The sequence below is a fragment of the Balaenoptera borealis genome, assembly GCF_965194805.1.
Source record: "Balaenoptera borealis genome assembly, chromosome: 4".
NCBI classification, from domain to species: domain Eukaryota; kingdom Metazoa; phylum Chordata; class Mammalia; order Artiodactyla; family Balaenopteridae; genus Balaenoptera; species Balaenoptera borealis.
This window is the reverse complement of record NC_138861.1, coordinates 98457129-98480170: the sequence shown is the minus strand read 5'-3', so window position 1 is coordinate 98480170 and position 23042 is coordinate 98457129. Positions and strand designations below refer to the sequence as shown.

The 23042-nt window shown below is 42.3% G+C and overlaps 1 protein-coding gene across 1 annotated transcript in view; it reads right to left on the bottom strand.

Annotated features, from left to right (window-relative positions):
* Positions 1-10797: 10797 nt before the first annotated feature.
* The window catches only part of SEL1L3 (SEL1L family member 3), a 99951-nt gene continuing 87706 nt past the window's right edge, over positions 10798-23042 (bottom strand). The window contains exons 21-24 of the mRNA XM_082389254.1: positions 20872-20999; positions 20161-20263; positions 20006-20078; positions 10798-11954 (exon numbers count right to left, since the gene is read on the bottom strand). Coding sequence (XP_082245380.1) covers positions 11815-11954; positions 20006-20078; positions 20161-20263; positions 20872-20999 — 444 coding nt within the window. The 3' untranslated portion in view covers positions 10798-11814. The remainder of the gene's footprint in view (positions 11955-20005; positions 20079-20160; positions 20264-20871; positions 21000-23042) is intronic.

The window sequence follows — 23042 nt, the reverse complement described above, 5'->3', positions numbered from 1 at the left end:
CTGACTTTTTTTCACGAAGCATAATGCTTTCATAGTTCATCCTCATTGCAGCATGTATCAGTACCTTTTTATGGCTGAATAATTCTCCATTTTATATACCACAATTTGCTTATCTACTCATTTCTTGATGGACATTTGGACTGGTTCCACCTACTGATTATTGTTAAGTCCTGCTGCTACGAACATGCTTGTACATTCACTCATTGGAGTCCCTGCTTTCAATTTTTCAGGATATATACTAATGGGTGGAATTGTGGGATCATACGCTGATTCTATGTTTAAATTTTGAGGAACTATCAAACTGTTCTCTACAGCAGCTGAACTATTTTACATTCCCACCAACAATGTGTGAGGGTTCCAATTCTTCCACATCCTCATCTACATGTGTTATTTTCCATTTTTAAAAAATGCTAGTGGGTGTAAAGTGGTAACTCATTGTGGCTTCAGTTTGCATTTCCCTAACGACTAAGCACATCTTTTCATGTGCTTTGTGGGCTCTTTGTATATCTTCTTTGGAAAAATGTCTGTTCAAGTCCTTTGCCCATTTTTTAAATTGAGCTGTTTGTCTTTTTGTTGAGTTGTGAGGGTTCTTTATATAATCTGGATACAAAACCTTATCAGATGTATGATTTGCAAATATTTTCTCCCATTCATAGGCTGTCTTTTCACTTTCCTGATGATGGCCTTGGATGCACAAAAGTTTTTAATTTTGATAAAGTCCAATTTATCTATTTTCATTGTTGTTTTTGCTCTTGGCTTGGCATCACATCTAAAAATCTATTGCCAAATCTAAATTTATGAAGATTTACTCCAGTTTTCTACTCAGAGTTTTACACTTTTAGCTGTTACATTTAGGTCATGTACCCATTTTGAGTTAGATTTTCCACATAATGTGAGGTAGGAGTTGAGCTTAATTCCTTTGCGTGTGGAAATTCAGTTGCTCCAGTACCAATTGTTGAAGAGACTATTCTTTCCCCATTGAATGGTTTTCCCCTTGTGATTTTAATCTCTGTGGAACAGGCATGAAGACAGTTAAAGAAGAGCAGGCATCTCAAGCCCTGGTCTGGGAACAAGGGGAGCTATTGGGACAGGTTGCTTGGCATGTCAAACAAAGGATTGGGAAGAACATTTCTAGGACTATAGCCCTGCATGTAAGTGGGGGGATTTCTCGCTGTTTATGATTTCATCAAACATGAGTTGACTGACTTTTCAAATTGATATGATTTATCCAATGCAATGGAAAGAAAAAATGATGCAAACCATTGAGGTTACATCCAAATCCCCAGTTCAGAACTCAGTGCAGCTGACATACCAACATGCCAGGCTAACCTTTGTACGGGGAGGCCATGTGATTTCCATCACTTGAGTAATTTACTCCCTCCACTTGCTTTTCTAATACTCCTGAATGTGAAGAGCATTATCCAAGTTGGTAATTACAGTACAGTATTTTACAGTTTTCAAAATGTATTCATATTCTATTGCAGTGAATTATTAACTAAAATAAGATCTCACCCTAATCTGAGAGAGTCAGTGAACTTGAAATTGTAAATAAAACACTTAGGAAGGACTCCACATTTATAATACAGAAACCACAACAGACTTGCTGTTGAACTAAGAGAACAGGAAAAGAGGATTAATGTCTTCTAAGTTTTTACTATATGTTAGACACTCAGACAGATGCACAGTTTTTGTTTTCTCATTTAATCCTTGCCACAGCCTGAGAAGCAGATATTCTGATTCTCATTTTACAGATGTGAAAACTGCGGCACAAAGAAGTTAAGTCTCTTGCCCCAGGCAGATCTCTAAGAAGCGTAAAAGCCAGGATTTTAGCTCAGATCACATGGTCCCAACGTCCACCCACTCTCTCTTTTTTTTTTTTTTTAAATTAATTAATTAATTAATTTACTTATTTTTGGCTGTGTTGGGTCTTCGCTGCTGCGCGCGGGCTTTCTCTAGTTGTGGTGAGCGGGGGTTATGTTTTGTTGTAGTGCGCGGGCTTCTCATTGCAGTGGTTTCTCTTTGTTGCGGAGCACGGGCCCTGAAGCGCGCGGGCTTCCATAGTTGTGGCACATGGGCTCAGTAGTTGTGGCTCGTGGGTTCTAGAGCACAGGCTCAGTAGTTGTGGTGCACTGGCTTAGTTGTTCCGCGGCATGTGGGATCTTCCCGGACCAGGGCTCAAACCCGTGTCCCCTGCATTGGCAGGCGGATTCTTAACCACTGCACCACCAGGGAAGCCCTGGGGATGAAACTATTTTAAGGTCTCCCAGAATCCCCAAATTTCCTAAAGTCCTAATGAGTACTATTTTTCTTACATTTGTGACTCTTCTTCAAATGTTAACATTATTCATTTAAAACTATTACTGATCTCTGTTAGCTTTAAAAAAATTATTGAGACTATTTTTTTAGATCAGTTTCAGGTTCACAGCAAAATTGTAAGGAAGATACAGAGATTTCCCATAACTCCCAGCACCCCACACATGCGTAGCTTTTCCTATCATCAACATCCCACACCAGAGTGGTACATTTGTTATAATTGACACACCTACATTGACACGTCATAATCACCCAAAGTCCAGAGTTTACATTACAGTTTAATCCTAGTGTTGTACATTTGATGAGTTTGGGCAAATGTATAAAGACATGTGTCCATCATTATGGTATCATATAGAGGATTTTCACTGCCCTAAAAGCCTCTGTGCTCCCCTATTCATCCCTCCCCACCCCTCTCTGATCTTTTTTCCTGTCTCCATAGTTTTGCCTTCTCCAGAATGCCATATAGTTGGAATCATACAATACGTAGCCTTTTCAGATTGGCTTCTTTCACTTAGTAATATGCATTTAAGTTTCTTCCACATCTGTTTATGGCTTCCTAGCTTGTTTATTTTTAGCTCTGAATAATATTCCATTATCTGGATGGACCACAGTTTATTTATACATTCACCTGCTGAAGGGCATCTTGGTTGTTTCCCAGTTTGGGCAGTTATGAAAAAAGTTGCTATAAATATCTGTACGCAAGTTTTTGTATGGACCGAAGTTTTCAGTTCATTTGGGTGAATACCATGGAGTGCCATTGCTGGATTATAGGTTAGGAGTATGTTCAGTTGTGTAAGAAACCACCACACTGTCTTCCGAAGTGGTGAACCCTTTTGCATTCCCGCCAGCAATGAATGAGAGTGGCTGCTGCTCCCATAGAACCAGCACCCTTTCCTGTTCCGTGACTTCTCGGCAAGGAGTTCTGCCTGGCTGAGTGGCTCGGCCACAGGAGGTGGCACGTAAGGTGAGCCAGGCCAGTTCGCACAGATTGACCCAGGACATTTTCTTCCTGGAGTGAATAGAAACTAGAAAATAAGAGCTCTCCTTACAGTGTACCAGCTAGCCTTTGTTCCAAGTCCCCGGTTTCTTTAAGATGACCTACTAGGAGAACGACCCTTGGTGTTTCTAGTGCCTTAGACATACCCTCTAAAGAATCATCTCAATCTGTCTCAGTGACATGTCGAAGATGTTTGCTACCCTGCAGCTTCTTGGCCTATTGTGGGGCCAACTAACATCCTCTGGCTTTCTTTTTGAAAAGTCTCCAGAAGGCATGTCCAGGTCTGTTCAGAGCCTGCCTTTTCTGAGCTTACTCATTGCTGAATTCCCAGGTTGCGCTAACCAACAGGGGCACCACAGCCCAGCAGGAGCTTTCTGTTCCATGTGCCCGCCCTCACTTCCAGGCCGTTGCTCACGAGGTTCTCCTCATCCGACATGTCCCCTTCTATCTGCTTGGCCCCAATTCTGCCCATCCTGCAAGAGTCAACCCCACCTCTGAGACTATCTGGCACTTACTGGCCACCACTATTGCCCTTGAGCACCGAATGCCTTGAAACATCCCTTGTCTTATCTTGGTAATGATTTACAAATTTATTACGCTCATGTGTGTTGGAAATATATTTTTTAATTTTGTCTATAATCTAGCCTTCCTTCTGAGTGTGTGTCCTCTGGGTAATGGTGGGTGGCGGGGTAGAGGAGTAGAATCAGGAAACTATTTATTCCAATGTAATAAACTAATGTTGTGCCATTGGGTAGTTTAGTTTCTTTAGGTAAAATTCCTGCTCTCTCAGAATCCCCCTCCCCCTACACATAGACACACTATTCCTCTGTAAGATGGTATCAATGTTGGAATTTGTGGTGTCAAAAAAATAACTCAGGAGACTGCAAATAAGAAGAGTTTATTTAGGGTCTTAAGAATTACAATTCAGGAGGCACAGATTTGGGTAACCTGAAACAGTGTTTTGAGGAAGAGAAAGAAGCACTTACAAAAACAAAAAGCCGTGAAGTTTTTAAAAGTTGCCTGGTAAGAATTGTGACTGATTCTGACCCTGAGTCAGAAAATATTTGTCCTTGAGGAATCACAAATTGTTTTAGGGTAGGGGTATGAAACATATATAGACTGTCACGAGTTATTTTAGGGTAAAGATTCAATAAGCATCTTGAGTTTCTGGCAGTTTTTCTGGGTCACTTCATGAGGTCAAAAGTGCAGATTCCATCCAGGCTGATGTGCATAAGTCACACTTCCTTAGTGACCTCCCAGCTCTATTTTCGAGAGCTCCTTAGCAATACCGACTCCGTTTTGATTTTCCTTTCACAGTGGGATGCTTGTGGTGATGTGTACAATGTCTTCATACTGTCTAGTCATTGGGCTAGCCTCTGAAGCTAATACCTGCTTCAGGAAACTTGTGGTCGCTTCCCTCATCTTGGGCATTGCTTCCAGACATCGTCTCCAGCTTCCTCTTACTGATGGGCTCCACTTCTGGCTCTCATTGGTATTTAAAGATTCCCAAAGCTGCAGTCCCTGCTAGAGTCCTGACAGCCAGCACCCTCAGCGACTTTCCACATCTTCCCCCTGGGGCACATAAAACTTTCTGGACACCTTTTTTTTTTTTTTAAATGTTACCTTTTATTTGACAATGCTTCCTGTGTAATATAATATACCAAATACGCATCATTAAGTATCTCTCTTTGAGATGCTTCAGGACAATATCACTTCATTTTCCCTTAATAAAATCCATTTCCTTTCTTCATAACTTTGTTTACTAGAAACACACATCTTAGTTTTCTTCTATACTGAAATGTTTCCCTTATTATTTCTAGTAGTTTAATTATATCCACATAATAATTTTTAACCCTTAGAAACCTTAATCTCTAGCAAAAACCAAGAAGGAAGTAATGGTGAACTGTTTGTCATATTAGCATTTCCTGATTGGCAAGCTTATAAACATATTCCACAACCTCTACAAATACACATTTTCTCATTGCATAATTTCTTTTCTCAATGTGATATAAGGTGTTTGTCTGGACACCTTCTAACCACACAGAAAACTGGCAAGCCAAACTCAGGCTCTTCCCCTTGGCTACAGCAAACAGAGGCACTGGTTGAGCCCCAGGTATGGTCAGGGGTCATGGCGCCTTCCAATGGAAGCAGGACAGATCTCTCTATGCCCCAGGATGCCCCTGTGTTTAAGTTTGAGGGTCAGTCCTCCTGGGGACTTGAGAGGATATAAAAAAGGAGAACTATGGCATCTGTCTTCTTCCTCTAGACTCTGTTTTTCTCTTCTTTCTTTTCCCCACCACCCTTCAGGCTGGAAGGAGTGGATCTTTCTCTTACTTCCTTTATTATATTCTTTTTTTTTTTTAATATTTATTTATTTATTTATTTATTTATGGCTGTGTTGGGTCTTCGTTTCTGTGTGAGGGCTTTCTCTAGTTGCGGCAAGTGGGGGCCACTCTTCATCGCGGTGCGCGGGCCTCTCACTATCGTGGCCTCTCCCGTTGCGGAGCACAGGCTCCAGACGCGCAGGCTCAGCAATTGTGGCCACGGGCTTAGCCGCTCCGCGGCATGTGGGACCCCCCCCAGACCGGGGTTCGAACTCGTGTCCCCTGCATTGGCAGGCAGATTCTCAACCACTGCACCACCAGGGAAGCCCCTTTATTATATTCTTTTAACCATAGTATCTAGTTGTCACAAATGGAAGGGATACTGTCTTTACACTACTGATAGAAAAATCTATGAACTAGTCCTCCAAACCTATCCCTTGATATACTAAAGATTGTAGGAAACTCACCTCTAGCAGGCTTAGTTTGCTAGTCCATTATCCTGTTAATCTGAAATCAAACACCTGCTTTCTTCTACCCTCTGGTTGTAAGCTTCAGGGCTCTCTCCGAGGGAGAAGGCTGCAAAGGAACACGAGTTGTAGGGGAAATTAAAATATACTGGTTCAATATTTGCAAATATTAACTCAAATTTCATCTTAACACTTGTGCTTTTATTTAACTTTGTATATTTGTTGGTCTTGTCTCTATAAGTAAGTAAAATGCTTGTTTTATCCACCAGAGTTTCACACACTGTTATATACAGAGTAAAAAAATTAGAAATAAAATTTTACAGCTTCGGGGCTTCCCTGTTGGTGCAGTGGTTGAGAATCTGCCTGCTAATGCAGGGGACACGGGTTCGAGCCCTGGTCTGGGAAGATCCCACATGCCGCGGAGCAACTGGGCCCGTGAGCCACAATTACTGAGCCTGCACACCACAACTACTGAAGCCCGCACACTTAGAGCCCATGCTCCACAACCAGAGAAGCCACCACGAGAGGCCCACGCACTGCAATGAAGACTAGCCCCCACTCGCCACAACTAGAGAAAGCCTGTGCGCAGCAACAAAGACATAATACTGTCAAAAATAAAATAAATAAAAATTTTTTAAAAAAACCATGTAAGTCTATAACTTAAAAAAAAGATAAACAACAAGTAATTTTTTTAGTATACATATGTCCCATGTGATATTTAGGACATACCTATATTAAAATTTTTTCACCGTTTATGTGAAATTCAAATTTAACTTGGTATCTTTTATTTTATCTGGCAACACTAAATTAGGAAGTGTACTACTAACTTTTTAAGGAACTCCCAAATGGATATGAAGTTATACCTTTTGATTTTAATTCATATTTCTTTGACTTCAAGCCAGGTTGAGCAGCTCTTTATCTACTTGTAAGTCATTAAATTTTCTCCATTCATGAATTACCTGATCATAGGTTTCGAATATTTTTTCCACTGGGTTTTCTGTTTGTTGTCATGGTTGATTAGCATGCATTCCTAGTACATTCTGGATATTGATCCTTTGTGGTGTTGGATGTTGCAAATGCCTTCTTCCAGTCTGTCACCAATCCACCAAATTTGACTGTGGTAGCCTTTTTTTGAATGGAAATCCTTCATTTTTGAAGAGGGGAAATCTATATATTGTTTTAAAAAATCTTTTCTCATTCAAAATGTGTAAAATATTCTCCTACTATTTCCTCTACTAGCCTTGCAGTTCTATTTTTCACAGTTAAATCTTTAATTTCTTTGGGATTTTAAAAATAAAGGACATGAGGTACAGTTTCAGTCTTATTTTTCTACATATGATTGGCTAATTTCCTAACTCTACTTATTTTTTTTTTAAATTTACTTATTTATTTTTGGCTGTGTTGGGTCTTTGTTGCTGCGTGCAGGCTTTCTCTAGTTGCGGCGAGTGGGGGCTAGTCTTCGTTGCAGTGCATGGGCTTCTCATTGTGGTGGCTTCTCTGGTTGTGGAGCATGGGCTCTAAGTGCGCGGGCTTCAGTAGTTGTGGCACGCAGGCTCAGTAGTTGTGGCTCACGGGCTCTAGAGTGCAGGCTCAGTAGTTGTGGTGCACGGGCTTGGTTGCTCCATGGCATGTGGAATCTTCCCAGACCAGGGCTCGAACCCATGTCCCCTGCATTGGCAGGCGGATTCTTAACCATTGCGCCACCAGGGAAGTCCTCTACATCCTTCAAATTAAAAAATTTTCTTGCTAAAGATCAAGTGAATTCATTGTTAGGTTAATTACTAGACTTTTTATAACTGTATTACTATTGTAAATGAAATAATTTAATTTACAATATTTACTATTTTATTAAATATTTGTTTTTAATAAATATAATTCTTTAATATTTTATCTTTTAGTTACTTGTTGGTGTAGGAAAATACTATTTTTTTCCCCCTTTTTTTTTGGCTGTGCCACATGGCTTGCAGGATCCTAGTTCCCTGAACAAGGATCAAACCTGCGCCCTTGGCAGTGAAAGCACGGAGTCCTAACCGCTGAACCACGAGGGAATTCCCGAAAATACTATTTTTTAATTAACATTTTATCCTGCAACATTTTTGGGCACTTTATTGGGACTTCAAATGATTCACAACTTGGCATTTCCCTCTATCAGAGAGTGGAAAGAAAGACTACCATTTCCCCAGTTCCCGGGGGCTTTACAGTGATTAAGCAGTAGATGAATTTGGGGGTCTCTCTCAAACTTGCCAAAATAAAGTCATTATGAATGAAGAGAAGCAAGTCCAAAGCATGGATAATAAATTCAAATACCTACGTGGGCTAAGTTTAAACAGCAGGGAATGGTGGAGACTGGGGCAAAGCAGAAAGCACAAGCTCTGTCTAAAAGGAGCAGACCTACTCAGCTTCAGCTAATTCTTACCATGCAGCAATGAAAGCCCAGTTTTTTCACATCTGTAGATTTTTCTAGGAAAAGCCTCTAATCATTGATTTTAAGATAACAACTTAATCAAATTTTTAAAAATATTGGCTGGACCAAAGAGATCACATCTGTGTGCTAGCTCTGTTTCACATCTACAGGGCTGCACCCTCTGGTCTAAGAATGTCCCAAGGGGAGGGGACAATAGGGAAGTAACTGAATATCATCTCCGGACCCCATCCTCCCATTCCTTTTTTCTTCCCCCACCCCTACCCCATTGTCTTCACTGTGCGGGGTTCTATTCCAGCTAGCTTGGACATCAGCCTTGTGGGAACTGAGTTTAGAACCTGAGGAGAGAAGATGGAGGTTGAGGCTGGACCCACATCATACTGCCTGAGAACTCCCAAGAGAACAGGAGCCTAAGCTGGGACAGGACTCGACAGGTGAGCTACCGGCTTCACCTGAAGTGGTTTGGCACTGGAACCACACAGATCTTTCCAGCGTCAGCTGGGGTGAGCATGTGGGGGCAATTGTCTCCGATCAAGATGGCTCCCACAAGTCCACATTCTGGACCTGAACCAACCTTCCATGGTGTTTTAGGTTGGTATTATGGGCTGAATTGTGTCCTCCCAAAATGCATATATTTAAGTCCTAACCCCCAGGACCACAGAATGTAGAATGTGACTGTATTTGGAGACAGGGCTTTTAAAGAGGTCATTAAGGTAAAATGAGGTTCTAGGATGGGCCCTGATCCAATAGGACTGGTGTCATAAGAGGAGGAGATTAGGACACAGACACACACACAAGGAAAGACTGTATAAAGATAATGGAAGAAGACAGCCATCTACAAGCCAAGGGAGAGGCCTCAGAAGAAACCAGCCCTGCTGACACCTTGATCTTGGACTTCCATTCTCCGTATTGCGGGGAAGTGAATTCTGTTGTTTAAGCCACCCAGTCTGTGCTATTTTTATATGGCAGCTCTAGCAGACTAATAAAGTTGTGTTCTTGTAAACAGATTCTGAGTGCAGGGCTGTGTGTGAAGGTTTACAGGAGCAATGTCAGGAAATCCCATGTGAAAACAAGGAAGGCGGAATTGGGCAGAGGGAGAAATTGAGCTACAATGAGTGTGCCACCAAGGTGGTGTTCTGGAGCTGGGATGGCCCTTCAAGGACTGTTCCAAATCGAGGAAAGGGGCCTTTGGTTTCCTACATCAGTCATTGTCAAGGTGAAGGAGGGGTGGTTATTTTGCCCCCCAAAGAACATTGGGTAATGTCTGGAGACATTTTTGGCTATCACACCAGGGGATTGGGTGTGTGCACGTACACTGGGGGAGCCGGTGCATGCACTACTGGCATCTAATGGGTAGAGACCAGTGATGCTGCTGCCATACATCCTAATGCCCAAGACAGTGCCCACCCCCCCCCCCCGCCACCCCGCAACGAAGAGCCACCTGGCCCTGAATGTCAATAGCGCTGAGATTGAAAAAGCCTCCTGACATCAACAATCGCTGAGCTGCTCTGGCTAGGATTTAACCTTGGGCAGACCCCTGCTGCTGATGGCAGCTCCCAGTGAGGGGTGCAGCTCTGAACTTTCAGCAGCCTCTGCTCCCAGCAGCTGGGGAATGGGTGAGTTTGCCATGAAGAGGATCTAGGTAGACCAAAGAGCACTTGATCTGGCCCCTCAGACTTCTCTTTCTAATAACGATAACAACCAACCACGTTCAGGGCACTGTGCTGTGAGTTTTACATATGTTATCCTCTTAAGCCTCACGAAAAGCCCAAGAGGTGGATTTTATGGCCCCTATTTTGTAAAACAGTAATCCAAGACTCAGAGAGGTTAATCACTCACCCAAGATTACTGAGCTAGTAAGCTACAGAACCAGAATTTGAATCCGGGGCTGTCTGACTCCAAAGTCTGGCTCTTTCGCAAGCAGGAAGGACAACCTTTCCTAAAACAAGAGCAGTACACATAGCACACATAGGAGAAAGAGGATGGGGCGCAGACCTCACCCAGAACTGATAGAAATCCAGCCTTACAACAGCCAGAACCCTGAAACAATGGCTGATACTGTGCAAACATTTCAGGGGCCAGACCCTGAGCTCGGGCTTACTGGAGAGAGGCCTCCTGCCACCTCTCTATCCGGAAATGTTAATGGTTACCAGAATTAATCCCTCTGATGAGGGGACATTTTTTGCCTCCTTGAGGAGAATGCATGGACCTTAGGACTTTGTGTGATGACAACAGTAACTCTGAAAAAGGAAATAAAGACACTTCCCAGGAGACAATGGTATAAAAATAATTTTTATTTGCTACTGTAAATAAAGTAGTGCAAAGAGTAGTTTGGACCCACAGTATTGCAATTTATTTACTACCTTAGCAGCATACAGCGTAGAGTCTGCTCTTCCTCTTCCTCTCTACCCGTCCCCCCTGACACACACACACACACACACACACACACACACACACACACACACACACACACACACCCCTATGCAGACGCAGGCAGGCATAAAGGGTGGGGAATGAGCCTGTGAGCTAAAGGCTTGTTTCCTGCGCATTCCACTGCTGCCAGTCTATTCTAATGGGTAATTCATGGAAAAGAGTAGACTTAAATACTAAGAATTTTCTAAATGTTATTTTATGGATTGCAATTGAAAGGTAAACGATATCCAACAGTGTCATTAAATGATTCGGAAGCACTACAGCCCTAGAAAACTTCAAGGAGAAAAATATAAACCCAATTTACAAAGCCATTGCCTTCCCTGTATTTCCAGGCTTAACCCATTTATTTCAAGGTGCCTTAGACTTGCTGGGTCTTGGATGTCAAATGGAAATCTGTCCATGGGACTGCGAGGAGGAGGGCAGTGGCAAACACACATACCAAATATTATCTAACTGGTAGAGAAGTCACAATTTTCTGTTTTTTAATAAAAGGGAATGAACAAGGGGCTAAGATTCTTAAAATACATCTCAGTGTAAAAGGATTCGGATACGCCACAAGGCACACTCTGCCTCCCCCATACACACAGTCATTAGAAATGGACATCCTCAATGACCCACTTAACCTCCCCGACATGTCCCTGTGATCAGGATACTCCTTGTATTTGTTTGATAACCTTTGGTATAACCACTGTCTGCTCTGGGTATTTCTTTGATTTAAAAAAAAAAAAAAAGACACCAAGTGCAAAATTCACATCCAGTTGACAAGACATTTAAGGTGTATAATGCCCCAGCCCCAGCTATCCAATACCAGCTATTGAAAGGATTCTCTCTCATCTGGAGAGACATGGAGTGCACAGTTCACCCACGTGGCTCCGGGTTGTTGGTGACGGTGGGCTGGTCCTGAGCAGAGGTGTCTGCAGCTGGAGTCACAGATGGACTTGCAGTGGGGGCAGTAGGGTCTCGGGGGGCCCGGGCTGGTGTCGCATGGGAACCGCTGGCTGCAGAGACACATGCACAACAAGTGCTGAATATTCAAAACAGTACGTGCAGGACACACAACCACACCTAGACCCTTGCAAGCCAGGAGAGATGTTTCTAGACTAGTGGTCCTGGCACTAACTGGATGAGCAACTTTGGACCCATTATCTAGGTTCTTTGGACTTTGGTGTCCCCTCCCATAAAATGGCAGGTTGAAATAGGTGTGCAAAGATCTCTGGGACTCTAAGTTCTGCATTTATTCTGTGACTTTACAGGGGTGTGTAAAAGAAAGAACGAAAGGAAGGAAAGAAAGAAAGAAAGAAAGAAAGAAAGAAAGAAAGAAAGAAAGAAAGGAAGGAAGGAAGGAAGAAAGGAAGGAAGGAAGAGAAAGAAAGAAAGAAAGAAAGAAAGAAAGAAAGAGAAAGAAAGAAAGAAAGGAAGGAAAGAAAGGGGGGAGAGGAAGGGAGGGAGGGAGGGAGGAAGGAAGGAAGGAAGGAAGGAACTCCTTGGTCTATGTTTCCTATGGTCCTATCTCTTTTTTTTCACCTAGTATTGATGCAATGCAAGCTATGGATTACACCAATCAATCAGAAAGAGTGTTGGTTTTATTCACATTCTGATTCCATTTGGATGATACGCCAAATTTGATTTAAACTGAATTATTTAAGTAAATGTGTATACATTTTGGAAAACATAATTACTAGGTTTAATGGTTTATCAGTCTACCTTTAGTAAGGAGGTTGAACCACCATAAAGGTTAAGGAAGCTTATAAAGTTTTATACTTTATGTCAATAGTTTTCAAGTGCAGGTAATTTTGACTCCCAGGGGACAGTTGGCAATGTCGGTAGACATTTTTGGTTGTCACAACTGGAGGATGGGGTGCTGCTGGCATTTGGTGGGTAGAAGCCAGGGATGCTAAGCATCCTAAAATGCCTGAGCCAGCCCCCCTCCCGAACAAAGAGTAATCCAGCTCCAAATATCACTAGTGCTGAGGCCCACACGCCTGCTTTACGTACTAAGGCTGAGAAGTATCCTGTCCATAAGATTGTGGGCTCTGGGACCCGGCTTCTCTGCCCCTTATCAGTTATGTGACCTTGGACAAGCTACCTACTCTCCTTCTGCCTCTAAAAAATGGAGAAAATAAGAATATCTGTACCTTATTTTGCTCTTATAAGGATTAGATAAGTTAACGTATATATGGTTCTTAGAACAGTGTCTGGCTCGCCTAGGTACTCAACAGATGTTAGCTCTTACTACTAGTGACCTGGTTTACCATGGAAATGTGCTGATTTATCAATTTCTGGGGCCTCACTTGCAGGTCTGATGAAAGAGTTGGGGCGTTTGTTTCTGGGATGTTTATAGTCCACTTTTAGACCCCAGTAGCCTAGGAAAATAGCCAAAACTTTGAAGCCAGAAAGCCCAGAGTCACATGGTCCTTACGGTTACCAGCTGAGTGATCTTGAGCAAGCTACTTAACCTCTCTGAGCTTCAGTTTCTCTATCTGTAAAATGGCGGTACCAGTTTGCAGAGGTGTGGGACATACAGCTAGCACAGTGGCCATGGTTTGTGCGAACAATTGCTAGTTTGCCTTTAAGCAGTGCTCTTAAGCTCAGCAGTCCTTGAGTCTTATACAATTTTCAGTAGGTGGCACCATTTTTAAAGGTTCCCAAATGTCCATCCTGAAATGTATCGACTTGTAGAAGATGCCATCACTTGTTGACCATCTGACTTCTAGATAAGCCCTTCAAGATTTTCACCTGCAAGAGGCTATACTAGGAAATTCCGGAATGGGCTCCAAAGCCTCTGACGTTTTTGAATATGTAAAGGAATTCTCCAAGGAACCCCTTCCAATAGCTACAGAAAACCTTGTGAATCCAGAGACTGTTCTGAAAGAACAGGATAGTGGTAGCGGTGGGGAGGGGACCCAGGTGTTGCATAATGATGTGACGCTTCTAGGTCAAAGCCATCACTCTGGCAGGTGATCTAACCGTGGCAGGGACCATGAGACCCAGTGATGTGGTACAAAGACCATTTGCTGGAGTCAGGAGACCTGTTCTGGGCAAGTCTCATTTATCTACCACTAATAGGTGACTTTGGGGTAGATACAGAATGGCAGACATTTCAGTCCTAAAATGCTTGAATCTCATAGGCTTTGGCTTCCTCATCTGTGAATTGAGGGGCTTGGATTAAATGGTGTCCAAGACTTCTTGGGCCCTAAGAGTTATCTTTCTGATGATTCTCTGAGGAAGTTAATGAAGTACTAAAGCACGTATTTTTCCTTTTCAAGCTCAGGGAAATGTTTAAATCACCATGGTAACAAGATAAATCAGCAATCAGTTCTCTGATTAAAACAAAAAAAGTGCTACTGTGTAAATGTAGAAGGAATGCATAATTAGCATCTCCACCACTGAAATCTTCTTGTCAGAGCATAACAAAAATGCTCCATGTTTCGGCAGTAAGTTTGTTATTATCCACGTGATAACGCTCCCATTTCCAACAGCGGTTTGCAATCACTGGACAAACCCCCCAAACAGCCCGTCATAATTTTAAAGTGGCCTCTTTGTCTCCGATCACCTGGAATCTGTCCTAATTTGATTACCGGATTAGAATCAAGGTAATGAGGAAAATCAGTGTGCTGCTTAAAAAATTAGTCTATTCCTGAGTCAAATAAAAGTGATTTTTGGATTATTTGCTGCTTGGGGGACCATTTTCTGTATATTAGTGAGAATAATAAAGAGCTGGCCCTGAGCTGGCAGACTGCAGCCCATGGGCCTCAGGTGGCTCGCTGCCTGTTTCTGTATGGCTTGCAATCTAAGCATGGTTTTTGCATTTTGAAATGGTTGATTAAAAATCAAGAGAAGAGTACTATTTCGTGACATGTGAGAAACATATGAGATTCAAATCTTTATGTCCACGGTAACATTTTATTGGAGACCAGCCATATCATTTGTTTTCCTGTATTGTCAATGGCTGCTTTTGCACTATAATGAAAGTTGAGTAGTTGTGACAGAGATGGCCCTCAAAGCCCCAAATGTTTATTATCTGGCCCTTTACGGAAAAAATTGGTCAACCTCTGTTGTGGACCATTGCAGGAGAAATATTTGCTTGCCAGTTGACCAGATGGGAGCATAAAGGAAAGATGAATAGGAGAGAATATATTGGGTGAATCCAGAGATAATAGAATATTTACAAAGGTGAAGGGGGGGCGGTAAGGAGGTGAGGGAGGGAAGCTCTGGAAATCATATACTATGAATAAGATCTAATCTACTTCATTTGGGCCTCTGGATCCAGCAGGGACCCGTCCACGTATAAGATCCATGTCATTTAAACATTTCTTATGAGTAAAGATACCGGGAGGGCACCAAGGGTAATGAGATAGGAGAAAAGTAAAATCTCACCATTAAATCACTCTGACTTTAAGGCTGCTGCTTTTTGCATGAATACCACTTTGTGACATTTTACTGTAATTTTAGTACCTCATTAACTGGAAATGTAGAGGACAGGAAAAGAGTAGGAAAAGGTTGAATTAATCTTGTTCATATCATCTTACTCTTTTTAAAAGACCACTTGGCTAACCACTTAGGCAAAAAGGATGAGTTGGCTTAAATTATGAATGTTTTGAATAGGCTGACATTGGTTTAAAAGGTGACCACGTCATGCCCAGAGCTGGTAGTTCTGCAGCTCTTGCTCTATACTGTGTATTCTATTTAGACATAAAGTCTACACTAACACGAGGAAGGCAGGACTCTCTCTCTGAAGCGGTCTTTTACATGTTCTCCTTCTATTCTTCCCTTTACCTTCACATCAGGCAGCCAGCCAGCCTCCATGCCTTTTCAGTCTCAGGGGAGATTTGTGGCGGGGACAGAAATGGAGATGGTTCTAGACATACTTTACTTTGGGATTTTTTTGTTTTTCCAAAAGCCTGGGTCCATTAAAGCAATTATGCTTGGCATCCTTGACAAGGAGGGGGAGAGGGAAAGTGCTTTAGAGATGCAGTGAGGCAGGGAAAGGAGGTTTCTGGAGTGTGGGAAAGTGGCTGAGACTGGCTGTGGGTGTACCCCAGCGGAGCCCTCACCTTGCCCTTCAGCAATCTGAGAAAGGAAGACCTGGCAGAAAAAAGAGGCTAAAAGGTGCTCAGCTTTGGCAAAGAAAATGGGACTTGTAGGTGACCCAGAAGCTGCAAAGCCGACGGACCTGGAAGGATGGCGTAGGCCCGGGTCAATGTGTATTCTGCTGTCAGACTAGTGACCATCCGAGTGGTCAGTGCTACCAAAAACCCAGGGACCTTTGCACGTCCCTGGGAGGCATCAGCTTCAAGAAAGACTGAGCTGCCTCGTAGTGTGCAAGCTAGGAATCAAAAACAAGTTCCCTCAAAGGAAATAAAAGAGATTTTTTTGCATACGCAATATTTTTTGTGGACTTGTTTTGGTACGCTAGCTAGACTAGTCAGTATCTTTGTTTAGCTGTTTTTTAAAAAAGAGTTTTATGTTTTAGAAAGAGTCTAATAGCATAGAAAAGCATGCTAGGCTCTGGTAGTGGTGTCTGCTACTTACTGAGGTAAACCAAGCTCTTTAAGCGTAGGCGCTACCTGGTGTCAGCGTGCTTTAATTGCAAGTAAAATGCCCTAGAGGGCATTACTCCTTAGGAGCTACCGGGCTAACATTTCTTGAGTTCTAAATACTTTACTCAGTGTTCTCCCATTGGGTTTTCTCAACTGCAATATGACATAGGTGTACTACTAATTCTGCTGTTTTAGAGAACAGGAAACTAAGGCACAGAGAAGGTCCCTCCCTTGCCCAAGGTCACAGAGCTAGTGACAGGCCAGCATCTTAGCGGTCTGTGCTGTTAGCTACTGTCCCACACTGCTAGCCTTCTGAACGCAGGACAGTTTCCTGTGGCAAGTGTGGTGAAGTGTTGACTATATATCACAAAGCATATAAACTCAGGAGGAAAATGAAGGTAGTTGGAGCTGAACGCAAAATGGATGGACAGCTCAATTTAAAGGTTTGGCCATAAATCATTAGTTTTTAAAAACACCTGACTGGAAAAAATGCAAATCACAAAATGACAGAGATCCCTAACTTAGAGCACAATCCTCCTACCCAGCACCTTAAGGGAGGCTCTTAACTCTCAAATCCTGTCCCTCTCTACTCTGGCAGTCAGCACCTAGGCTGCGTTCCTGTGCCAGCTTAACCACGGCCAGGGTTACCACCAGCATCTACTACATCCGTCACCTTCCCACGGGGTGGCTCATGGACCTCAGGCACCAGCTCCTCAGAGAGACGCCCGCGGTAGAAACTCTGCCCGCTGATGAGCCCCTGCAGTGCTTCTCTCCTGCTTTTCTAGGCTTCCATCCCCCTTGCCCCATTGTCCAATCACTGATGGAGTACCCTCTTATTTCAAAGTCATTGACAAATTTGCACTTATATGGAGGACTTTAAAAATACGAAAATAATTTACTACATATTTTAATTCAACACTAGTCCTAACAGGGCTGGTATGTACCACTGTAGGGGCACGTTTTGGAACTATGTGGAGACCCCTTTTTTTTTTTTTTTTAACTTCTATGCCCTTACGACTCTGTGTCGAACAGCATCGTGAATGTAACCTGAAACCTTGTGAGAAATGCAGGATCTCAGAGGCCACCCACAGACTGACTGACTTAGAATCTGCCTTTAACCAGATCCCTGTGCACACTGAAATTAAGAAGCACGGGGCTAGAATTTACATATTGAAATACATATTATTTTATTATAATTACTTTCTTTTTATTTCTCCTTTATATTGCTGTTTAGGGCATTATTTTTAAAACTAAGTGTGTAGGCAGATTACTTGTCATTCATTTCAAGGTACCAAAAAAATGTATTAAAAAATACATCTTATGTAAGGGGACAGTGGGTCAGAGGCAGATGGTAGCCACTGTTTTAGAGTATCATGAGTGTGAAAAAGTTCAGAAGTCTACTGCCCTACATCCTTTCACGGACTCTATTTTGTGATTTGGGGCAGACCACGGCATTCCTTTAGCCCCATTTCTTCATCTGTAAAATGAAGGGCATAAAATTAAATTATTTTTAAGATCCTATCCAGACTTCTCCAATGCTCACTGAAGGGAAGAGGTATGTACAGGAAGAAGCAAGTGAAAGAGTTTGAAAAAAATGAAAAACAAATGAGTGAAAGAGCAAAGGATACATAGGAAGGGGAAAGTATATCAAAAGGCAGGAGGGACAGGGAGATGGGAATGTGGAGGGACTGATAATGAAGCTATGGAAAAAGGAAAAAAAGACGACTTCTGATAAAAGCCATTCCGCCAGCCCATGAATTTTCATGGCTACCAGCTGGCATAAAATCATAAAGACAATTTTCAGCTCCTCTAACGGAATTGCATTTGTAATAATCGTAACAATATTTCTACAGAGTAGAAAAGACAAAGATAATTTGAAATGGAAAACACCGACAAGATGCAAAATAAATGCGCTATACCTGGTAACAAATTTAGGGATGGGACAGAATTTGCATGAGGAAAACTTATCAGCCGGCGTGTTCCAGGGCATCAAACCTGGAAGGGCTTTTGATGGCTCCTTGTTAACCTCCTCAGGTAAATGGGGGGAAATGACTCCGTATTAGCCTCTCGGAACAGTGGCTTCTGTCTCACCATCCAATCTGTGCTGAAATGCACTGCTTTTGCTTTTCATTATCTGCTACACAAATAACAGCTGTGCCGATGCTCAAATGCCAAGTCCAGCCCTAATGTATCCATGTGTGAATGTCCCCGTTGGTCTTCGTGAGTGATTCTGTCCTTCTGTAGCTTCCAAGATGGTTGGGAATTGGAATTCTCCCCTGAGAGATGTTTGCAAATTTGAGTACCTACTAAGTGTGAGATCATAAATGATGGGACCAAGGCCTTCCTCTGACTCAGCTTATGGTCTCATAGGGAAGATAAACATGACAGTTAACATTATTGAGAGGGTTTTATAGGCCCAATAAATACAACAGCTAACAATGAACTACAGTAGTCATTTTGGTGTCATGTGTATTTTTTTCACTGAACCCTCCTAACATCCCTGAGAAGTAGCTACTATTATAACTTTATTTTATTGATGAGAAATTGGGGGATCAGCAAAGTGAAATAACTGGCCATAAGTCACACAGCTAAAGAAGAGCTAAGCCTGGACTCTAAACCTAGCTAGAAAGGACCGGAGTGCCTATCTCCTTAACTACTGCCTTACACTAGCTCAGAAAAGAGATGGTGACTAGTGGAATCCACACTAGACTAACTGCTGGCTCTACTGTCCCCCTCGGCCCCTCCCTCTGAATCTAAGTGGCTGGGTATTTTTACTCATCACAAGTGCTTGTTTATCATCCTACACATTTGATTCCTCGACTGGGATAAATAGGAAGACTTCATGCTGGAGGGGGCCTCAGAACTGGGTTTTAAGACACACAAGGTATAGTTTTGATAGCAGGTGTATTTTGAATGGGAGAAGACATTTTTGTTCAATTTCTTAAGCATCTTATTTAAAAAAATCCTTGCTTACTTTGAAAAATGTAACGATAATTGGAGCCTTCCATCAACCAGAGATTATGAGACAGCCCTAGGGGTAATCACCATGTGAACGATCCTCCTAACGAAAGGAAGTAGAATGGCTAAGGAGGGAGAGTGTCATTTTTCTAGTAAGGAAAAAGAATCCCTATATTTTTTTTAAGATTTTTTTTAAATTAATTAATTAATTAATTAATTTTTGGCTGCATTGGGTGTTCGTTGCTGCGTGCAGGCTTTCTCTAGTTATGAAGGGCAGGGGCTACTCTTTGTTGCAGTGTGTGGGCTTCTCATTGTGGTGGCTTCTCTTGCTGCATAACACGGGCTCTAGGCGCACAGGCTTCAGTAGTTGCAGCACGCGGGCTCAGTAGTTGTGGTGCACGGGCTTAGTTGCTCCGCAGCATGTGGGATCTTCCCGGACCAGGGCTCGAACCCGTGTCCCCTGCATTGGCAGGCGGATTCTTAACCACTGCGCCACCAGGGAAGTCCCTCCTACAATTTTTATATTGCCCTGGCTTTTTATAAATCTTTACCTGAGACAGACTGGCAATACTGCACGGTCCAGGCGATCAATGCAGACAGAAGGAAGGTTCCCAGAAAGTAGATCTGCAAACATCCAAAGCACATGTCAGATGGCTGACAAAGGGTAGGGACCATGAGGACAGGGCTGAGGGGAGACAGTTCCTACCAGGGCAGAGTGCAGGGTGGCACCCCAGATAAGCCGGAGGTTAAGGTAAAGCCAGGCCAGGGAACAGGGGCTGAAGGACTCCTCGCTGCTGTGGCTCCAGCACCTGCAGACAAAAAGCACAGTGTTGCCAAACTTTGGTAGCATTACTTTCGACCGATATTTGCAGATCCTCAAACCCACATCCTTCTGCTTTGGGTCAAATGAGCACATGTAAAATGAGAGAAAAAAGAAGTAAAACCAGTCCTGAGGGGTGTGAGACTGCGCTGAAATTCTAGGATCCTGGCAAAAATCTCAGAAAAAGGTCAGTCTTGTCCTCCATAAAAAGACAGGTCAAGGAGGACCTTGCAGCATAGGAGCTGTCAAGTAGCACTTTTATCTGAGTGTCTGTGTCCAAAGTCCAGACACTGGGATGCCTCCCTATCTTGCAGAAAAGCATCATCTTATTGGACACTTTATTTTTTCCACTCTCATGGAAAAACTTAGTCAGCATTTTAACTTCAAATCAAGCACATTCTATATCTTAATCCTCAGATACTAGAAAAGGGAATTAAGTTTGGGTCCAGCTGAGTGTTCTCTAATCAGAACAAATCCTGAGCCCTTTACAACCACTGACATTAGAAAATAAGACCAAGGCTAACTTTAACCAAGAAGCAAACACCACCCACTTGGGTTCCTCTAGCTGCCACAGTATTAAAGAGGCTCTGAACTCACCTTTCGTACAGTTCTTGGACGATGGAGATGTTATTAGAATGGATAGTCGGGTCAATTTCCAAGAAATCCAAAATATGATGTGGGATTATAGCACCTTCCTCAATTAGCAGGGCCAGGTTAAAAAATCCCTGAAAACAAGCCACAAACCAAACTCATTCACTCCCTATAATAAAACCTAGACGGACACCCTTCATCAGAACGTAAACTTTTACAACCTCTAGATTTTTTTTTTTTTTCAGTCCCTAGAGCCAGATGGTTTTGTCATCTTCACTGATGAATTGTTTCCCTAAATATATGCGTCTGAGAAACTTATTTGCAGGAGAACCAGGAGGCTTTCAGAGGATGCTGTGTCCCATCTGCTCAGAAGCCAGTCAACCGGGGGAATCTGTCCTTTCCTGCTCATTCTCTCAAAACAGAACTCGCTGGAAAACGTGCCCTTGTATCATCAACAAACCCAGAATATCGACTCAAAGGCAGTGTCCGTCACTTACAGACTATACCCTGGGTCACCATCGGTATATCAGAATTCTCACAAATGTGGCTGTGGGTGTGCTCGGGGCTGACATTCTAAGCAGAGAGGGCCTCCGATGTGCAGAGTAACATGCAGGTGTTCGTCCGATCTTTCCTAGGGCAGCGAGGAAAACCTCCTCACCTGATTCCTCTTGGTACAGACCCTCCACTCTGGTACGCTTCCCCACCTCCCGCTCATTATATATCTTGTTCTTGACCCACAGAGGTAGGACCTGCCTTACTGGGCTGTGCAGGTCCAGTAAAACAACACAGTTAAGAGCCTGATGGTTGAAGTGCTTCATAGAGGATGGAAACTATTATAGGACCTGGAGGAGATGCACTGTCCATCATCATGAGCTGAGCATGTGGCCAGACCAAGAAATAAACAAAAAATGATGCGCCACTTACTATTACGGCTTTACAAATTCCACTGAATTGTTGCCCTTCAAAGAACTCATAGTCATGCTTTAATGACTTATATCCTCCCTTTCCTTTCATTTAGTTGATTCTAAATAAAAATCACCATCCCCCAGGTTGTAAAATTGCAGGAGTCTCACGAGCAGGCTATGTGATGATCATGATAAAAATAACAGCAGCTGGCATTTCCTGAGTGATGTTATATATGAGGGCTTGTTCTGTTTTATATATATATCCACTTAATCCTCACAACAACAAATTGAGATAGGTTCTGTTATCCTCTATACTATTATTACTAGGAAGCTGAGGCACAGAGAAGTTAAGGAATTTGCCCTAGGTCACACAGTTGGAAAGGGGATTCAAATGCAAGCAGACAGGATTCAGAGCCTCAAATCTTAAGTTCCACCTTGCTGCTAAGTAACCTCTAAATAGATACAAGTATTAGGTGTCTTAAAATTTCACACACACACAAGCAGAAAATAGACTGTTTCTCCACTTTTTGAAAGAAAGGTTCTCCTAAAACTCGAGGTATTAGAAGAAAAGAAGAAAATGACTTTATAAAATTTTAAAGTCTCTGAACAATGGAAAAATAACAAGATTAAAATAAATGGGAAAATGGACTAGGGGAATATTTGTATGCAATGTAATAGCTTAAGGTACACTATCTACTGGACAAATGTATAAAGAACTAATTATAATTTAAATTAAAAAATATCAAAACTCCAGTAGATAAGCAGACAAAGAGTAAGAATAGAGAATTCACGTAAGAAAATATAAAGGGTAAATTATCATAGACGAGTATATGTAAAAGTGTCCATCCCCAGTAGTAGTCAAATACATACAATTTGAAGCAATAAGGAAGGATCAACTTATAATCATTCAATCAGCAGAATTAAGTCACAAAAACATCCAGTGTTGACAAGATTTCAGTGATCCTTTTATACTAAGCACTGCTTGGTGATATATTAATTGGGAAACAGTTTCAGAAAGCAAATCAGCAATACACTATTATTATGTAACCATGAAACCATTTTGACTGTTTGACTTAGCAATGCCATCCCTCAGATTATAAAGAAATTATTCAAATGGAGGTAAAGATGGAAATATGAGAATGTTCATTGTAGCACTTGCTATAATTGCAACACAATAGGAAATGACCTTCACGTCTTCCTTAACGGACTATAAATCCCATGAAGGCAAAAATATTGTCTATCTTTTCATCTTGTGTCCCTACCACTAAGCAG